Below are 18,316 nucleotides of genomic sequence, written 5' to 3'. Positions count from 1 at the left end.
TGAGAAACGTGTGTTTTTGTTATGTAGTGGGTAGAGTTAAAATCAAAATCATGATTCTAAAATTAAACTCCGTTCCCAAATGGAGCCTTAAATTGCACAAAAAACATAAACTTTCCTAAAATTGTAAAAATGTCCTAAATAACATAAATTACCTGTTTGAGACTCTAAACGATGAAATTAGCCTTAAATATCGAAAAATCACGGCAAAGCGGTAAGTTTTGCTCCGGAGGCCGTTTCCTTCGAAATAGGGTCGTCAGAACCTATTTTTCTCCAGGTACCGACTTGCCGCCTCTTCTACCACATCATTCTCCCCTGGGAGGAGAGAATTCGCCCTCGAATTGTCCTCGTCCGAGCTGTCACCCGTGTAAGGAATCAGGTGCTTCACATTAAACACATCAGCAGTACGAATGTGGCTAGGAAGCTTAAGCCGATATGCATTCGAATTGATCTTCTCTATAACCTCTACCGGCCCAATCTTCCTTGCTGAAAGCTTGTTGTACTCCCCAGCTGGATATCGATCCTTAGTAAGAATTGCCCACACATAATCACCCACTGCAAATTCTACCGAACAACGCTTCTTATCCGCAGCTTGCTTATACTTGGCATTAGCCGCCGTCAAATGTTCAAACACTGCTTGATGAATCTCTCGCAAGCTATCCACAAAATCTGCTGCCTTACCATGAACTTTAGATCTGTTAGGTAAAGGAATTAAACCCAGAGGACCCTCAGGAACAGCAGCATACACAACCTGGAAAGGGCTAAAATCCGTGCTACGATTGACTACATGATTATGGGCAAACTCAGCTTGGCACAACTTGAGATCCCAACTCTTCACATGCTCCCTCACCAGACTTCGCAGCAAGTTACCCAACGATCGATTCACGACCTCAGTTTGCCCATCGGTTTGGGGATGATACGCACTGCTGAATTGCAGCTGTGTATCCATCATCTTCTATAAACTACTCCAAAAGTGGCTAAGGAATCTGGTATCCCAATAAAAAACAATGGACTTTGGTAATCCATGAAGGCGATACACCTCACGAAAGTATAGCTGAGCCACTCGAATAGCATCTGTCGTCTTCTTACGAGAAATAAAATGCACCATCTTAGATAATCGATCAACAACGACATAGATGGAATCATTACCACGCTGTGTTCGCGGTAGACCCAGCACAAAATCTATGCTGACATCCTCCCAAGGTCGCGATGGAACCGGTAATGGCATATATAACTCGGCATTGGTAGCTGTCCCTTTGGACACGTTGCAGACCCGACACCTCTGCACGTACTTTTCCACCTCCTTGCGAATGGTCGGCCAAAAATACGAGCCTTGCACTAGCTGTAACGTCCAATCTCGCCCAACATGCCCTTCTCCATGCAACTCTTTAATAATTTGCAAACGGAGGCTGCAATCTGGAATACATAACCGGTTGCCCTTGAACAAAAACCCATCATGCAGCAAAAATTCTGACTTCTCCCCAGCACGAACTTTCCCCAAAACATTAGAGAAATATGGATCAGTCTCAAGCAAATCACAAAGACAGTCAAAGCCAGGTACCTCAATACGCAGATTAACCAATAGATTGTTCCTGCGGCTCAATGCATCTGCCACCCGATTCGTCACCCCTAACTTGTGTTTCGCCACGAAGGTAAAACGTTACAAATAAGCAATCCACGAGGCATGTCGTGGGGACACCTTATCTTGGCGATGAAGGTGTTTTAATGCCTCATGATCAGTATAAAGCACGAACTCCCGATGAAACAAATAATACCGCTAATGTTTGACTGCTTGTACCACCGCATAGAACTCCACATCATAGGTGTTGTACTTTAACTTAGCCCCAGACAGCTTTTCAATGAAATATGCAACAAGCATGTTGTTCTGGCTCAAAACTGCACCAATGCCCACTTTAGAAGCATCACAATGTAACTCAAAGGGCTGAACAAAATCAAGCAAGACTAATATTGGGGCAGTCGTAAAACGCATCTTAATAAGCTGAAATACCTTCTCCGCTTATTCCGTCCACGCAAACTTTCCACTCTTCATGCAATCTGTTAAAGGCGCCATAATTGTACTGAAGTGAAGGATGAAACGCCTATAAAAGGACGCAAGTCCATGGAAGCTGCGAACTTCAGTAAGTGTCCTCGGTTACGGCCATTGCCTCACCACTTCGATCTTGGACTCATCTACCTTCAGTCCTTCCCCGGAGACCACATACCCAAGGAATAAAACCTTCGATGCCATGAATACACACTTCTTCACGGCAGCATAGAATTTCTCCCTGCGAAGCACACACAAAACTACCCGCAAGTGCTGTAGATGCTCTGTTTGGTTAGCACTATAAATTAGAATATTATCGAAATAAACAACAACGCACTTGCCAATGAATGGTCGTAAGGCCTGATTCATCACACGCATAAAGGTGCTCGGTGCGTTAGACAGCCCAAAAGGCATCACCATCCACTCATACAATCTCTCGCGTGTTTTGAAAGTTGTTTTCCACTCGTCGCTGGGCCTTATGCGAATCTGATGGTATCCACTCTTCAAATTCAGCTTCGTAAACACTGTTGCACCGCTGACCTGATCAAGCAAATCATCCAATCGAGGAATTGGAAATTTGTATCGCACCGTAATTCTATTAATGGCTCGACTATCCACACACATCCGCCACGAGCCATCCTTCTTGGGTGTAAGTAAGGCTGGAATTGCACAGGGACTCGAGCTTTCACGGATATGTCCCCTGGCCAACAACTCTTCAACCTGCCTCCGCAACTCCTCATGTTCCCCAGGACTCATCCTGTAGTGGGGTCTATTTGGCAGTGTCGCTTCTGGCTCCAAGTCAATTTGGTGCTGAATATCCTGCAAGGGTGGCAAACCATCGGGAAGCTCATCAGGAAAGACATCCACATACTCAGCCACTACAGGTGCGGCTCCAATTGGAATTGACGCCTCACCGGCCACTTCTTTTCCAATTAGCACATAAATTAACTGCGATTCATCCACCTCTTCTTCGAACCTCGCCAATTACAAAAGCTTCGTTTCTCCACCCATAGAGGTTGGTTTCTCCGTCTCTCTGCTGGGCACTAACACAATCTTCACATTTTCAAACATAAAACTGTATGAGTTAGTCTGCCCCTCATAAATCACTCGACGGTCATACTGCCACGGCCTACCCAACAGTAAATAACATGCATCCATTTGCCACCACATCACACCACACATCATCTTTGTATTTCAAGCCAATGGAAAAAGAAACCAATGCATGTTCTGACACATTAACCTCGCCACCCTTTTTCAACCAAGCCAGTTTATAAGGCTTATGATGTTTCTCTGTCTTGAGGCCCAATTTCTTCACTACCTCCACAGAGACAATATTCTCGCAGCTGCCAGCGTCGATAACAAAACGATACACCTTACCGAGAACAGTGTGTGAGACCTGTCCTTACCAAACCTGCATATATATATATATATATACATATATATACATATACATATACACAGTGTGGTAGTATACATGTATGTTATATATATTATATTATATATTTTTGTGGCTGAAGTATACATATATAAATAAATAAATAATTAATTAAATTTAGGGTGGCATGTGCTCCACGTGTGGGAATTATCTTGCCACCGCCATTCTTTTTTCTTCCATTTAATTTGTTTCTGTCTGCTTCCTTTCCCTTGCTCTATTTCCGTAGAGAAAAAAATCAGAGAACAGAGCAAAGACAGAGAGAGAGAGAGAGAGAGAGAGAGAGAGAGAGAAGAGTCGAGATTGTAAGAAGAGCTCGACTCTGCTCTCTAGTTCGATTGTCGACCAATTTCAGGTATGTAGTGTGAATTTTTCTTTTTGTTTTGTCGGTTAGGATAGCTGAAACGGGAACAATGGGATGTCAGCGGTTCAGCGCAAGAGCATAGGTTCATAATAATCCTTAAATTACTGTAATGTTTCCTAATACATTCAAAACACAAGAGCATCTCAAATCATCAAGTTTCGGTGATTCTTTCAGTTAACACACTAATAAATATTTCTCTCTTATGCAATCATGTCTTGGTATTGAAAAAAAGTGGGGCTTGTGGGAAAGAAAAGATACATATTCAAATTAAGTGATATCGTGCAATATGTAATGTATTGTCGTTCCTGGGCTCTTGAAATTTTTGCCGATTGGGTTGACTTTAAGTGTCTCAGATCTATCTTATAAAAGTTAGTCTTCAAATGAGTTGAGTTTTCCTTATTTTCAAATATACATAACTCTTTCCGTCCTTTTCTTTTCCCGATCATGTACTTTTACGAGATATTTTGATTTTGTTATTTCCCAAATATATCTGCATGGCTTAAGGGATTTCTCTATCAATTGCCAAATAGATTGTGGTCCTGTAGCTGCAATATATGTATTTACATCTAAATAAGAAGAAGGTTTGATTGTGAGTTCAGCTTCTGACATTTTCCCATTTGACCATTGGTTTCTAAGTCATTATCTGCTTTCTAAGATTTGCCCAGGGTGTGTATGCAGAAATCAGAATTTTTTTTCTTTCCCTTAATTTGAGGTTTAATTTCATGTTAAGGTCATTGTAATGTTCATTAAGGCCAAATAGTGCTCATAGAACCTTTGCGTTAAAAGACAATTAATAGATAAATCAAGCTTGTCTATTCATTTGACAGAAAGATGAGGAGTTGTGATTATAGCAAGCCCAAGTATATTAAATGACTTTGGAAGTGGAAGAAAAATAGGAGATTGTTCTAATGAGTTTAACTGGCACTTGATTAGATTAAAGGCATGCTGGTTAAGTTGTTGATTTTGCTTATACAAGTTTTTTTTCATCGATTATCTTATTCTTGATATGAAATTGGTGGAACGGGTCTTTCGAGTTGGGGTATTGATGTTTAATTGAGGTGGAACTGCTGATGCTCTTGAGCCTTGTGGAGATATCGGATTTTCTTTTGTTGCTACAGCTTGATTGCTTTGAAGATATTCTATTAAGTTAAAATCTCGAGTTGGTTTCATGATAAGGAGGTTATGAGCAAATTGAATCTAATATATGATTATATGTTATGTATACTTATAATTTAATTTTCTAATGCTATTATATTTGATAGGAGCTAAGGAGATCGAGTCTATACAACCCGAGACTCTTCTCATTGAATAAAATTTTCGGAGCACTGTGAGTACTTTATTCCATTGTGAAATGATATATATATATATATATATATATATGTATGCTATGTGAATACTCTATTCCCTGGTGAAATCAAGTGTTATAATTATATAAATTATTTAAGATGAATATAGTGGTAGTTAGATTAAGGAATTGGCATTGCTATGTTGTGTGAAAGGATATGAGAAATATGGCATTTTATGTTCCACCTGGACTTGGGATATGCAGTGTGATTGAATATGTGGATTGTGTATGAAGTATATGATGATAATGTGATTCAATATGATTGGGATTGTGGTTGTGTATGCAGAGATTGCGATAATTTGGGAATAAGAATTTGGTGTGGGTATATGATATGAGATGGCGTGATTGTAGTTGATTGTGCTTGTGATTGTTGCGTGATTATATAGCCATGGGACCGCTGGACCCGGCGGATTACAAAATAGGCCAGATCAGTCGTTGGACCTAGCGGAATACAAATAGGGCCTGATCGGCCGCTGGACCCGGCGGAATATAAATAGGGGCATGATCGGCTGCTGGATCCGGCGGAATATAAATAGGGGCATGATCGGCAGCTGGACCCGGCGAAATATAAACTGGGGCATGATCGGCCGCTGGACCCGGCGGAATATAAACAGGGGCTTGATCGGCCGCCGGACCGGGAGAAATAGAAAAAAGGGGCCTGATCAGCCGCTAAGATCCGGCGGAATACAAAGTGAGGTCAACTCTTACCGCCATAGGTTAATAAGCGGCCCCCGCTTATAAGATGTGGATATTGGAAGTTGAGAATGGTATGAGCGAGATGTGAGGGGTCACGGTACCGTCATAACTCTATTGCGAGGAAATGCAACCCTATGCCTATATTGATTTGGTTGTGTTGTATATTGTTTGTTTGATTGGATTGTTGTAAATGTGATGATTGTTATGATTGTCTGAATTATTATGTGGAAGCCGTGTTGTTGCTAATTTGATTTAGTTAGGCTATGAGTGCAAGATGATGTTGGGTTAAATGTTAATTCTAATAATAGTTTTATATGGTTATAAGGGCAATTGATTGTTGATGAATGAACTTAGTAATCATTCGTACGTATTGTCTAATATGTCATGTTGGTGAATTAATTGATAGACTTGGTTATGCTACTACTATCTATATGTATATTTGGTTGTCTAAAATATATTTATCACTTAATATTATTCATTTTGCTTTGGAATTTAGTGCTCACTAAGATGCAGCTCACACCCTGCATACATTTTTCCAGATAAGCTTCCGATTGCGCGGAGGAACCACTTTTTGATATCAGGGATCAGCTTGGAGAACTAGGTAGGAAGCTTAGTTATTTGATAGATATCCTTTCTGTACAGAATGAACTTGAGAATGTTACGACCTGAAACTTTTGTCTAGTTGGTTTAACAATGTAGCTTTGCTAGAATCGTACTTATATAAATATATATATATATATATGTGAGAGCATTTGTAGTAGTTGTATGTTTTTGGGAGTTATGGAAAGCCGATGTTATATGAACAGTCAATGTCATAATGGATTCAAGGAAATATGGGGGAAAAAGTTACTGAAATTTCGGGTAGTGACACAGTGCACGTGGACTGAAAAATATTATGCCTCAGCCAATTGTCGTCTACAACCTTAGGCGTCAAGCATGAACGCCTAACAACCAGTGCCATTCCTGTGTCTCCAGTCACGACTTCTTCTTCGACGACCTCCTCACTATCAAACTCAGGATATTCGGCTTCCTCCACATCCTCATCTTCGCCCTCCTCCGTGTCAACAAAAAATGTCTTTTTGCCAGCGATCTTCCGGCACTCAGACTGCTTGTGACCAACCTCGCCACATCCGAAGCACTTCATCCCAGTACCTGTTGGTCTATTTGGCTGGTTTGTGTTGGTAGTATTTCTGTTGGCTCCTCCTCCAGGGCGGTTCACCCCGCTATTGCCACCACCACTACCACCAGGACAACTCGCACCACTACTGCTTGCTATATTGGAGGAATTCCCAAAATTACTGTTGCGTAGGGACTGTTTTTCAACTTGTAGAGCCCTTTGATGTGCTGCCGAGACACTGGGTGGATTAAACATATTGACAGTGTCTTGAATTTGCACCCGTAATCCTCCGATATACCTCGCCATTAATTGATCTTCAGTTTCGTGTACCTCATTCCGGACTATAAGTTGGAAAAACTCGGTGGTATATTCATCCACCGTTCAAGTTCCTTGCCGTAAATTCTACAATCGCTGATACATCAATCTCTGAAAATTATATGGCAGAAAACTGGCTCGCAAGTGTTTCTTCATCTTCTCCCACATCACAACTTTTGACTTGCCCAATCTGCTTCTGGTCAATTTGAGCTGCTGCCACCAAGCCGTGGCTCTGTCTCGCAACCTAATTGCCACCAAAGGAACACGTTTGTCTTCGGGCACTCCTTTAAATTCCAAAATCTCCTCAACTGTAGCCAGCCAATCAAGAAACTCCTCAGGTTTGAGGCTGCCATGAAATTCTAGAATTTCAGTCCGCATCCTCGACTCCCAACGCCTCCTGTCTTCCTCGAATGGTCGGCTCCTATCATGCTCGACAGCGCCCCTTTGCTGTCTTCGTGGAATATCAGCAAAATAGTTCTCTCCTTCCGACTCTTCTTCAGTTTCTTCTTGATCAAGGTCAGAATTAGGATTAGGATTTCTCGGATTCTGGTTCACCATAAACGCAGCCATCTGCTGTGTGAACTGCTCCATCATACGATCTATCCTCTGATTCACGACTTGCTCCATCCGTTCCATCCTCTGTTCTAGTTGTCGCAAATTGTCACGCTCAAGAACATCGTCCACACGATCCCTTCTCCTGGGCGGCATGGCTGTTCCAGATCAAACCGTAAGCTTTGATACCAACTGACACAGCGGAACCTAAATTGCGATATGTTGATTCGCGCACGAATACCAGACAAGAACCTTCTATCACCTGTTGATTCTACGAATACTAGGAATAGGCATCAAATTTGCAAACAAATCCGAGATTGGAAGAAAGAGCACGGTAGCTCCACAACTTTATTGATAAATCCAAAATTCAACCCCCCAACCCTAGGGTTGTACAAAGCTTAAATAGATCTTAAAAACGCTTAAATTGCACAAAAAACATAAACTTTCCTAAAATTATAAAAACGTCCTAAATAACATAAATTGCCTGTTTGAGGCCATAAACGATGGAATTAGCCTTAAATATCAAAAAATCACAGCAAAGCAGTGAGTTTTGCTCCGGAGGCCGTTTCCTTCGGAATAGGGTCGTCAAAACCTATTTTTCTCCAGGTACCGACTTGCTACCTCTTCTATCGCATCACCAGGCATTTGATAAGTGTCTCTTTTGGTCAATATTGGAGTTAAAGATTCTCAACGGGGAGGATATTGTAGAAGGAACACTATCGGGAAAGAGCTTCCATGAAACTCCACTCTCCATCATCTATGATAAAATGGTTGTCTAGATCCTGATCTCACCGGAAAGTGAAATCTCCTGGAGAAGGGTCATCAGGTGCTTTCCATGAAGTCAACTTGAACTCTTCTCCCATTACCATTCCAGGAAGGAACGTATCGGTGGGGAAACTGAAGCTTTGCCATAGAACTTCAACTCTTCCGTTCTCGAATGTTTCACTCAGAACCAAGTTCCCCGAATCCATGAGCTTGGCTGACCTGTTGGAATTTGCATTAGCTTTAAGTGCAGTAGACCAAAGCGATCCGCCAGCCTCGGATGACAGACCGAGGTTCCCATTGACTCAAGGCCGAAAACTCCACTCGTATCAGAGAGTGGGTTTTCTCTGTTCGTGACCTACACGATTGTATGTGGATTGACATCATAATACCATATACCAACATATCTTCCAGAACCCGAAGTGCTTGGAGAGAAAAAACCGAGTTCAAACACTCTTCCTGCGGACACGAGAGTTTCCTCCTGGTCATCGGAGGTCGGTGTTCCTAGTGTCATCATGTCTATGCCCTGAGATAATCTAACCGATAATAAGAGGAACTTCAGGAATATGTAGAGAAAACACATCTGGTACAACATGTGATGATCAGTTGCCCTGTCATTGTTCATTCTGTGAGATAATCACATCCTGTGTTTTTCTTGGACATTATATCTGTAATTCAGGAAGATGACATGACAGGTCAACAATATGATGTAGAGTCGATGGTTGGAAGGATCGTCTTGTTCTGACTTCTGGGGATATTCGTGACTCCAATGAATGACAGAACATTCACTGGGAAAAAAATGCTTACTGGAAACTGAAGTATAAAAGTTACTTATCGAATATGGCTTGCATGGACCGACCCTCGGCCCTGGCTTGTCTTCGGTTGATGCCTGCTCAGATTCGATTATCTCAGACAACCATTCGAAGTCATTTGATGTTAAAAAGTAGTACAGATATGTTTGCCTTTTAATGGATAATTACGAGTTTGTGTTGCGCTAAAGTATGTCAATCCCATGTTCGGACTGGGTCTTGAACTGGATCCGGCCATCCATTTCTGACCAATTTATGAAGGTGTTATATTTATATCCGTTTTGAAGCGATTGAAAGTGTGGAATACTTAAATTAACAAAATAGATTGAAAATAGTGGCTTCCATCCATTTTCATTGCTGTCCGTATCATATTTCTAGTCTAGCTTTGAATTGACTCGGGATTATTAAATCAATTTAAGGTTGTATGCATGCAGAAGAAACATTTTCGAAGATAAGTATGACCTGTCAATGATCAAAAACAGATTACAGATTTTGCTTCAAGCCATAAGGAACCTGATTAAGAAATCAGAACTTCATTAATTTTATGTTTATAGAATTCCCAAAAGAGGCTCTAATAGAATTGAAGATCACTGACAACTGACAGATTTTCCCTTATTGAGGAAAAACGTTCAACGGTAAGTAATGGAAAAGAACCGGAGGAGCATTTTCTGTTATCGGCCCTGCTCCATGGAAGCTGAAACGATAAAGCTCGAGTCGGGCCTTGTAGAAGAAGAACCCGTGCTAGAGAAGCTCGGCTTAAGAGCAAAGGCCGGTTGTTTCGGGGTTGGAAGCTTCGTGATTTCTCCTCCAAGCATGAAAAGAACATTTGACATTGTGGGGCGATCATTGGGATCTTCTTGTAAACAGAGAAGCGCCACATTTATACACTTGAGGACTTCACCTCTGCTGCAGGTTTCTTCCAGTATGCGGTCCATCAGGTTCAGTGCGTTGTTCTCAGTCCATAGTCTCCAGGTCTGAGCATATATGATCTCAATCCGGACAGAAAACAATATCAAAGTTCCGAACATCTGCATCATGGATAAATAACTTACATGACTGATAAGGTTTAGTTGCCCTTCGGGTGGATAAAATCCTGTGTTCCGTTTTCCACTAATAATCTCGAGCACCACAACACCGAAGCTGAAAACATCAGACTTGATCGAGAAAAATCCATCTAAAGCATACTCTGGAGACATATAACCACTGCATAACAACAATGGTAAAGACGAAAAGTTAAAACCAAGGTTGCCCTTCCAGTGTAGGATATCTGAGCGTACTGATTGAAGAAGTTTGTGAACTTACTATGTACCGATAACTCTCTGTGTAGTTGCTTCAGTTTGTTTGCCCTCAAAAATACGAGCCAAGCCAAAGTCGGAGATCTTGGGGTTCATCTCCTCATCTAACAGGACATTGCTCGTTTTCAGATCACGATGGATTATTCTTAGCCTTGAGTCTTGGTGAAGATAGAGCATCCCTCTTGCAATCCCAAGGATAATCTCTAGCCTCATCTCCCAGGTCAGCAACACACTTCTCGTTTGATCTACCATTGTTAGCGAGATACTTTCTATAATGTCGTAGGAAAGCTTTGATAAACATTGAACGTATGAGTCATAGAAACTCGAACACTGGAACTCACCAAATATGAATGAGTCTAAGCTTTTGTTTGGCATGTACTCATACATCAATATTTTCTCTTCTCCTTCAACGCAATATCCCAACAATCTAACAAGATTCCGATGCTGAAGTTTGGCAATCAGCATAACTTCATTCTTGAATTCCTCTAAGCCTTGTCCAGAGCCACTCAATAGCCTCTTCACTGCAATTTCTTGCCCTCCTGGAAACTTTCCCTGGAAACAGAATCATATTATCAAGGCCTCATAAACATCATCCGTTATTGCTACGGGAAACCTAGACATGAGGGGAATATTAATCACCTTGTAAACGGGTCCAAACCCTCCCCGCCCAAGCTTGTTTTCATCTGAGAAGCTATCGGTTGCTTCCAGTATGACCCCCAAGTCGAAGAATGGAACATCTATCCCTTTCTTGTCATCCTCGCCAAATTGTGTCGAACTTATCCATTCTTTCACCCGTCGCTCACTGTCGTACATTCGGAATGCTGGATCACCTGAATTGCTTTCCCGTTTTACTGTTTTCCAGATGCAAAAATCAGTTGCAGATCAAATTTGAAGACAGACAAAGATCATTTGCGAAGGGAAAAGTACCTTGTGTTCTGGGCTGCTTCCTCCATCTGTTATACAGAAAGCCAGCAGCAAGTATCATGATTGGAATGGCGACAAGTGAAATTAAGTACAATGGCTTCTTTTCATGCTGGGAAACTTCGGAGTTTCCATCAGGTCCCAAGTTGTCTGCTAGAACTTCAGAAAGACATGACAATAGCAAAATTACAGTTTTATATACGTTACCTTTCTATTTTAAGATAATCTATGCAAAGAATCAGGAGTGCGATTAACCAAACAATCCGAAATACACCTTGAGTACAGTTATAAAATGTGGTATTCAATCGGAAGTTCAAAGGGCAGAGGCATCTTTTAGTTCCACCGTTTGTTGCATTGCAAGTTGTCTTCGGCCAATCACGGCAGTCCTTGGATGAACTGCAGGTCGGCTCCACCATCGGTGGATTCCACCCAATCTCTATCTCCTTTAACTGCTTGTAATTTTCCAAAGAGGGGCCGACGCTGAAGATGTTTGAGCCAGTATTGCACCTGATCACAAAGAAGGGCCAGGAGTCGTTGAGCTGCAGAGCAGTTCTCATGGAGTGAATTGTTGTGCAGTCAGTTGACCTTTCCACATGGACAGAAAAACTAAGCATTTCCCTCTTGATGTTGGTCACTCGAAATGAGCTGTTTCGGGAATCAAAGAAGAGTTGGCCAGTGGATGCATTGCAGTGGAAAAAGAAGTAGTTGTAATCGCCACAATTTGCACCAACGCTAAGTGGATAGGGAATTATGTTAGTGCCGCAAGTTCCACAGCTTCTATTTGTCCCTACAACGAGGAAATAGGACCCCATCCTGATCAAACATGAGACGTGGAAATCTAGAACATAAAGGGAAGAAAGATGCGGAACACTTCTGAAACCGATTCTCCAGAAAGCTTAATCCGTCAGAGATTCTTGGGTGCATATAGAAATTAGGAACAACGGAAAGGATATAAGATACAGACCTATATACGGAAGCGAGACCCGAACAAAGAGGTTTGCACCATCCTCTGTGGATTCTTGGATATCTTCGAGCTCCTCGAGCCACGTCCAACACCTGCCTACGTTGCCTCTCTGCGCAAATTTATATTCGATATATGAGAAGGCCTGGCACTGGTCGCTTTGGATGCACCGCGCCATACATTCGTCGTTATTGTTTGCATCAACACCATTAATACCGCGTTTGCCCGCTTTCATCATTGTGAGATTCAGGAAGTCCTTGCCAATATGAGGAGATTTGTTGATGCAACCTCTGGAATAATCCCCTGTTTCCCATGAGGACTGATATCGGGGCTCAAACCCAGGCAAACATTTGCAGAGAACGATGTTGTCACTGTTGCAGCTCCCAAATTCCCCACAAGGATTTGACAGTCCGCATTGGTCTTTCGGCTCTAACCATATAGGAATCCATGGGGATGTTTCGTTAAAGTACTGTATGAACCCATCGAAAGTTATCCTTAGCCTAGTGTTGTAGTCCTGCGTTTGATTTGTTGGTGAGAGTAGAGGAGTTATCTCTTGTGGCAAGTCACTGGACGAAATATACTTCCCGTAAATCCCGCTCTTCCAGTACTGTGATTGCTGGTGGTTGATCACGTACTGGCCTTCGGATTCTTGATCTTGCTGAAACATGTACTTTCCAACCCCGGGGTCATTGGATGTCTTCCACGACGTCAAGTTGAGAGACCCTAGCAGCATTCCCGGAAGAAATGTATCGGTTGGTTGAGTAAAGCTCTGCCACTTTATCTGACCTTCTCGCGACACATCTCTCAGAACTAGGTTTCCCGAGTCCAGGAGTTGTGCTATCATGGTACCAGGACCTAATGAGCTTTTGACATTGGTCCTCCAAGAGTGGTTGAAACCCTTCCCTTTAGCTGATACCACAAGATTTCCATCTCCTGCGAAACCAAAAAAGCCAGTTCTATAAAGTAATGGGGCATCCCGGTTGGCAACCCACACGACCGTCTTTGGATCGGAACCGGAATACCATATGCCAATATATCGCCTTCTGAGATCAAAGCTCCCATTGGGAGTGAAGAACCCGAGCGTAAATCTTCCGCCTTTCGACACCAGTGTGTCTGATTCTCCTGAGTGGTCGAATATGGAAGTGACGTTTGTGATCGTGTCTCTGCAGGAGCAGAGTGGAAGAAAGAGCAGCAGCGAGCAGCTCAAGAGAAAGACCTTCAGGTTTAACATATGGATTTGACAACGAAAACCGGAAATAGCTTCAGAAAAAGCTTGTTTCGAATCTTCAAGATAAAACTTGTGGGTTGCTGGTGCTCATAGCTGCTCAGTAAAATGCAAATGAAATTGAATTTCCACAAAAGAGAAGTTGAAGAATGGTCAGCAACCATGTCCTAGTCTAACTTTATGTATTAATAATTCATTTATGGAAATGATTTTCAAGGACATGCAAAATCCAACAGAGATGGGATATCATCGGTATATAAGGCCCCGTTATTTGTAAGTTTGATTTTAGAATTATGATTTTGATTTTAACTCAACACACTACACAACAAAAAATACACGTTTCTCAAGTCAAATTTATAATCTCATCTCATTTGTCCTTTTTCACGATCAAAATCATACTTACTTTAACTCTAAAATCAAACGCACCATAAATGTTTATCGTTGCTCCATTGCCGTCAACATCGAAAATTTCTGTCCACGTGCTCATTTCATGGGAACTGAATGCCAAAATCTCCTTTCTTAAGTAAAAATTGGAACAATTCAAGATTTATTGTACAACTTTCACGGATTATTTGTCAAATTGCTTGTCGTTTACCGAGCAAGAAATTTCTGTATAGACTTGGAATTGAGAAGGAAAGGCCGGTTACCAGTTACCACGGAAGCTTATCACCTCTCACATTCACATATGCTCAAACACATCGATATATCCAATGCGATTGTTTGAGATCCTCATGAAACGACTGCAATTTCATGACCTTTAGTTGATAATATTTTTACAAATCGGACAGTTATTAAAGCGGCATTGATCTTTACAGGGATTTTGGGTCGTCACTGCTTGCATTTCAATTTGTAACCAAAGGCCAGTGGAGGCTTATATCCAACTGAAAAGGATGGCATTTCAGTGGTAGCTTCAGGTCTTTGATTAGTGATCTTCACCTCACCTGATTTTGGGATGATGAAAGATGTAATATAGCATTGGAATAAACAAACTCGGGGAGGTGAAATTCAAGAGCGTTTATCGAAATTTAAGAGAGATATCATACATACAGAAATTCAGTCACAGAACAGATTGTATACTGACGGACGTTAAGAGATATCACGATCGATGGTTCTAAAATCCATCAATTAGAGCCTCGATGTTACAAACTGGCGGCTATAAACTAAAGCTGCCAAAGGAGGCTTAACAAGTTTCTTGGTCTTTATTATTATTATTATTATTTTTTACAATGGATATCTCTAGATCTAATACAAATAAAAATCTTACTAGTTAGTAAAGGGCACAGGCACGGCAAGTATCGAACTTGGAACATTTTGATTATCAAGTGTGAAGATATGCTTGATGCACTGTACCCTTTTTGATGGTCTTTATTGAATTTAATTTATGAACAATAATGAAAAATAGAGCAGAAAAATTAACACTTGGTTTTTTTCTCAAATTAAATAATTTGATGAGTCAATCTGAATATCAATATTTCTAAATAATTTACTCAAATTATCTTCGAAAAAATACATGCAATTTTTGTTAACAAAATTAACACTTGAATGTTACTCTTTTGTAGGTGATAACATATGGCCATTTCCATTATAGGCAATAATGTTGCACTTGGCTAGTACTGTGTAAGAGCACAAAACATAGAATATACACCCATGACAATAACTATCCGACAAATACGTAAGACGTGCGACATCTTGATGAGTCTTTTACATATGTGTGCTAGATAACTATCGGCGTAGGTCCGATGAGCAGGTCTTCGACCATGCAATAATTACTTAGAAGGAAAATTATTGGCGAACTCCTGGGGCCCCTATAGCTAATTTTGGACCTTCTCCATTTGGTCTTTTATTGACGTGGCCTTAATCTCTAGTCGAATATTCACACCCTCTTTTTAAGTCAACTCGGAAGTCAATCGGTATGAAGTGATCTTCATACAAGGATCGGAATTTCTACCTCTATTCTATGTAACTATCTATCTTTCTATCAATAATATATATATATATATATATAACGGGGTACAGCTACACACATAGCGCGGATGTGTAAAAACGCTAATAAAATTTTATTTATTATTTAGTCAAAACTTGCAGAAAAATTTTTGAACTTATTTAAAGAACTTTTTTCCTAACATTGCTGGTAATATTTTATTCGAGATTGGGAAGAAAATTATTTCTTGGAAAAAGTACTTTGTGTTTATTCACAAACCATGAATTTTGTTTCATTTTTCAATACAATATAATTATGATCATTATGATCAAACAGTCGAATAGTCATTCAACCATGAACTAAGGCTCTACTGAAAAGGCTTATGTGGTACTTTTCATTGTGTTTCCCGGTTTTTATATATTACAATTGATTGATTAGGTGTTAACTTGTATTTTACATAGAAATTGTAGCATGAATAAGAGGTCGACTTTATATTCTCAAGATTATCATAATATCAATAATTTAAGGAAAACGTATAAACATTAATATATATATAAGCGTATATATATATAACAAACACAAATATATATTCTTACGTTCTTGGAGAGGGAGGGGCAGGTGAATTGGGGCTGGGAAGGATGAAGAAATTTTTGGAAAGAGAGGGGTGGTCGACAAACTTAACTTTATATGCTTAATTTGTCAAGAATATCTCTATTTATATGCTTAAATTTAATATGTTTAAAGTGTAGGAAGAACATTTTATATTCCGAGATACCTTTTCAAATTCCTAGGTAACATTTTTTTCATTTATCAAGAAAGCATCTTAATGCATACAAATAACTTGGACTAATTAGAGATAATTAGTTGATTTTAGTCCCATTAAAAAATATGATCAAATTCATTCAATTAATTAGGAAGAAGGAATAGAAATAGATAAATACATGAATCTCATTTGAAGAATTCATTTTTCCAAGCAATCCAAAAGCCAATTAACTATGAGCTAAGGGTTTTCACGAGACATCTCATAAACGCTTGTCGATTTTTATATGTTATATATAATAGATAGATTGTTAGAGCAATAGAGGGAGGTCGTCATGTAAACTAAAAGTAGAAATCATCAGCTCCTCACCTTCTGATCCTTCTCGTACTCCTTCTTAACATTAATTAAGTTTTTTTTTCTAATTATATTAGACTAAGTTTATCTCTTCATTTGGATAGCATGTTTTTTTGTAGTGCTCGGTAATCCCAGGGAACCTTCCCCCGGTAAATTCGTTGTTTTTTGTAGTGCAAATAGTTATATATTTTGCAATTTGACGGGCGGATGCCATGCCGGCGCTCATAATTACTTGCTTCATGCGATGATGAATGCTGACACAAGATAGAGGCAAGTAAGTAGTAGATAAACGGACATACTTACCAAAATCGTCCGCTTCAAAGGTAAATCGGACTACCGTGTTTTCGTATTTTATCAAGTCATCGCTCTTGGTCTTCTTGCCGCGTGAGAACTGTGGAAATTTTGGACGATTTTCTCTCTATATATCAAATTTTGGTCTTGTCTTGCTTCAGAGGATTCTCTTTTTATGGGACTTCAGTGGTGAAGTTGGATCTTTGAATAGATATCATACATATTCAAACAGACCTAATCCCGAAGCAACCTCGAAGCTAAAATCAAGAGCGTTTATCGGAGTTCAAGAGAGGTCATCGAGAATGTTCACACGTAAAAAATTAACAATAGAATGATCCCTTTGTATGATCAATTATTTGTCGAATATAAATATCGGCATGCCTTTGCGGAGGGGTCCTAACTCTCTTCAACTATCAGGAATGATGGTTCGATATGGAATTACTAGCAAATCTGGTACATCTTGTACATGCATCCACTTCTATATAGACTTAAGCGGTTTGCTTTTCAATCATTTGAGTAAAGAAAAGAAGAGTGGACGACATTTTCAATTGTCGAGGGCCCCGCGTGCATGTTGTTGATCTACTTAGAGGAGTCAAGTCATAATAATCCCTGGATTGAGAAATTATTACATGGTCCTAAGAATTGGTCCATATCTGCAAATAACTATTCAAAGAGAACAAACTCGGACGGGAGTGACCTAGAAGTAAAGAGCATAAGTGTCCACTCAATTCCAGATTCGAATCCCCTTGAAACTACTTGCTCTATGACTTGTCATAGTTACATGTGCCGTATGTCGCAGGGCTACACGGAATCCAAGGAATCAGTTGAGTGAAAGCTGAAGATCGCGAGTCATATAAAAAAATGATAAATTGTGCCATATACTCTAACGTTTGAAGGAATTTTTAGTTCTATTTCAAACTTGATTTTTTTACCTGAGATATTCTAATATTGACGTGTTAGTTTTACATTTAGCCCGACACTAATTTTTCGTCCAAAATTAATGAAATTACACGCGTGGCATTTTAATTTTATAATACATGTAAGAACACTAATATATATATATATATATATATGTAAACTAAGCCAATAACTTTATCTGACTACAAATACATATGTAAAAGTGTCAAGTATCGGATAAAACTTTTACCAGTCCTG

At 40.1% G+C, this 18,316-nt stretch overlaps 1 protein-coding gene across 2 annotated transcripts; it reads right to left on the bottom strand.

Annotated features, from left to right (window-relative positions):
• Nucleotides 1-9,938: 9,938 nt before the first annotated feature.
• Nucleotides 9,939-14,021, bottom strand: LOC116203759 (G-type lectin S-receptor-like serine/threonine-protein kinase At4g03230). 2 transcript variants are annotated; one of them, XM_031535665.1, is made up of 8 exons: nt 12,614-14,021; nt 11,924-12,436; nt 11,656-11,808; nt 11,368-11,579; nt 11,070-11,280; nt 10,736-10,973; nt 10,486-10,636; nt 9,939-10,407 (listed from the first exon to the last, which is right to left on the bottom strand). In XM_031535665.1, exons 1-8 carry the CDS (start codon nt 13,839-13,841, stop codon nt 10,105-10,107), a joined length of 3,009 nt encoding a protein of 1,002 aa, XP_031391525.1. In that variant the 5' UTR covers nt 13,842-14,021; the 3' UTR covers nt 9,939-10,104. The 2 variants fall into 2 exon arrangements, with proteins under 2 accessions (XP_031391525.1, XP_031391524.1); XM_031535664.1 differs by having other exon boundaries at nt 9,939-10,636; nt 12,614-14,020.
• Nucleotides 14,022-18,316: the final 4,295 nt, after the last annotated feature.

This window comes from Punica granatum, chromosome 4, assembly GCF_007655135.1.
Source record: "Punica granatum isolate Tunisia-2019 chromosome 4, ASM765513v2, whole genome shotgun sequence".
Taxonomy (NCBI): Eukaryota; Viridiplantae; Streptophyta; class Magnoliopsida; order Myrtales; family Lythraceae; genus Punica; species Punica granatum.
The sequence above is the reverse complement of the archived record's forward strand: the minus strand, read 5'-3'. Positions and strand labels throughout refer to the sequence as shown.

What these genes read in the sequence shown, in the direction of transcription:
- LOC116203759 (XM_031535664.1), bottom strand. Translation starts at nt 13,841, where the DNA reads ATGTTAAACCTGAAGGTCTTTCTCTTGAGCTGCTCGCTGCTGCTCTTT. An exon ending in GGTCTCGCTTCCGTATATAG is followed by an intron (nt 12,437 to 12,613) that starts GTCTGTATCTTA and finishes TCCTCGTTGTAG; the next exon opens with GGACAAATAGAAGCTGTGGA. An exon ending in CTTAGACTCATTCATATTTG is followed by an intron (nt 10,974 to 11,069) that starts GTGAGTTCCAGT and finishes TAACAATGGTAG; the next exon opens with ATCAAACGAGAAGTGTGTTG.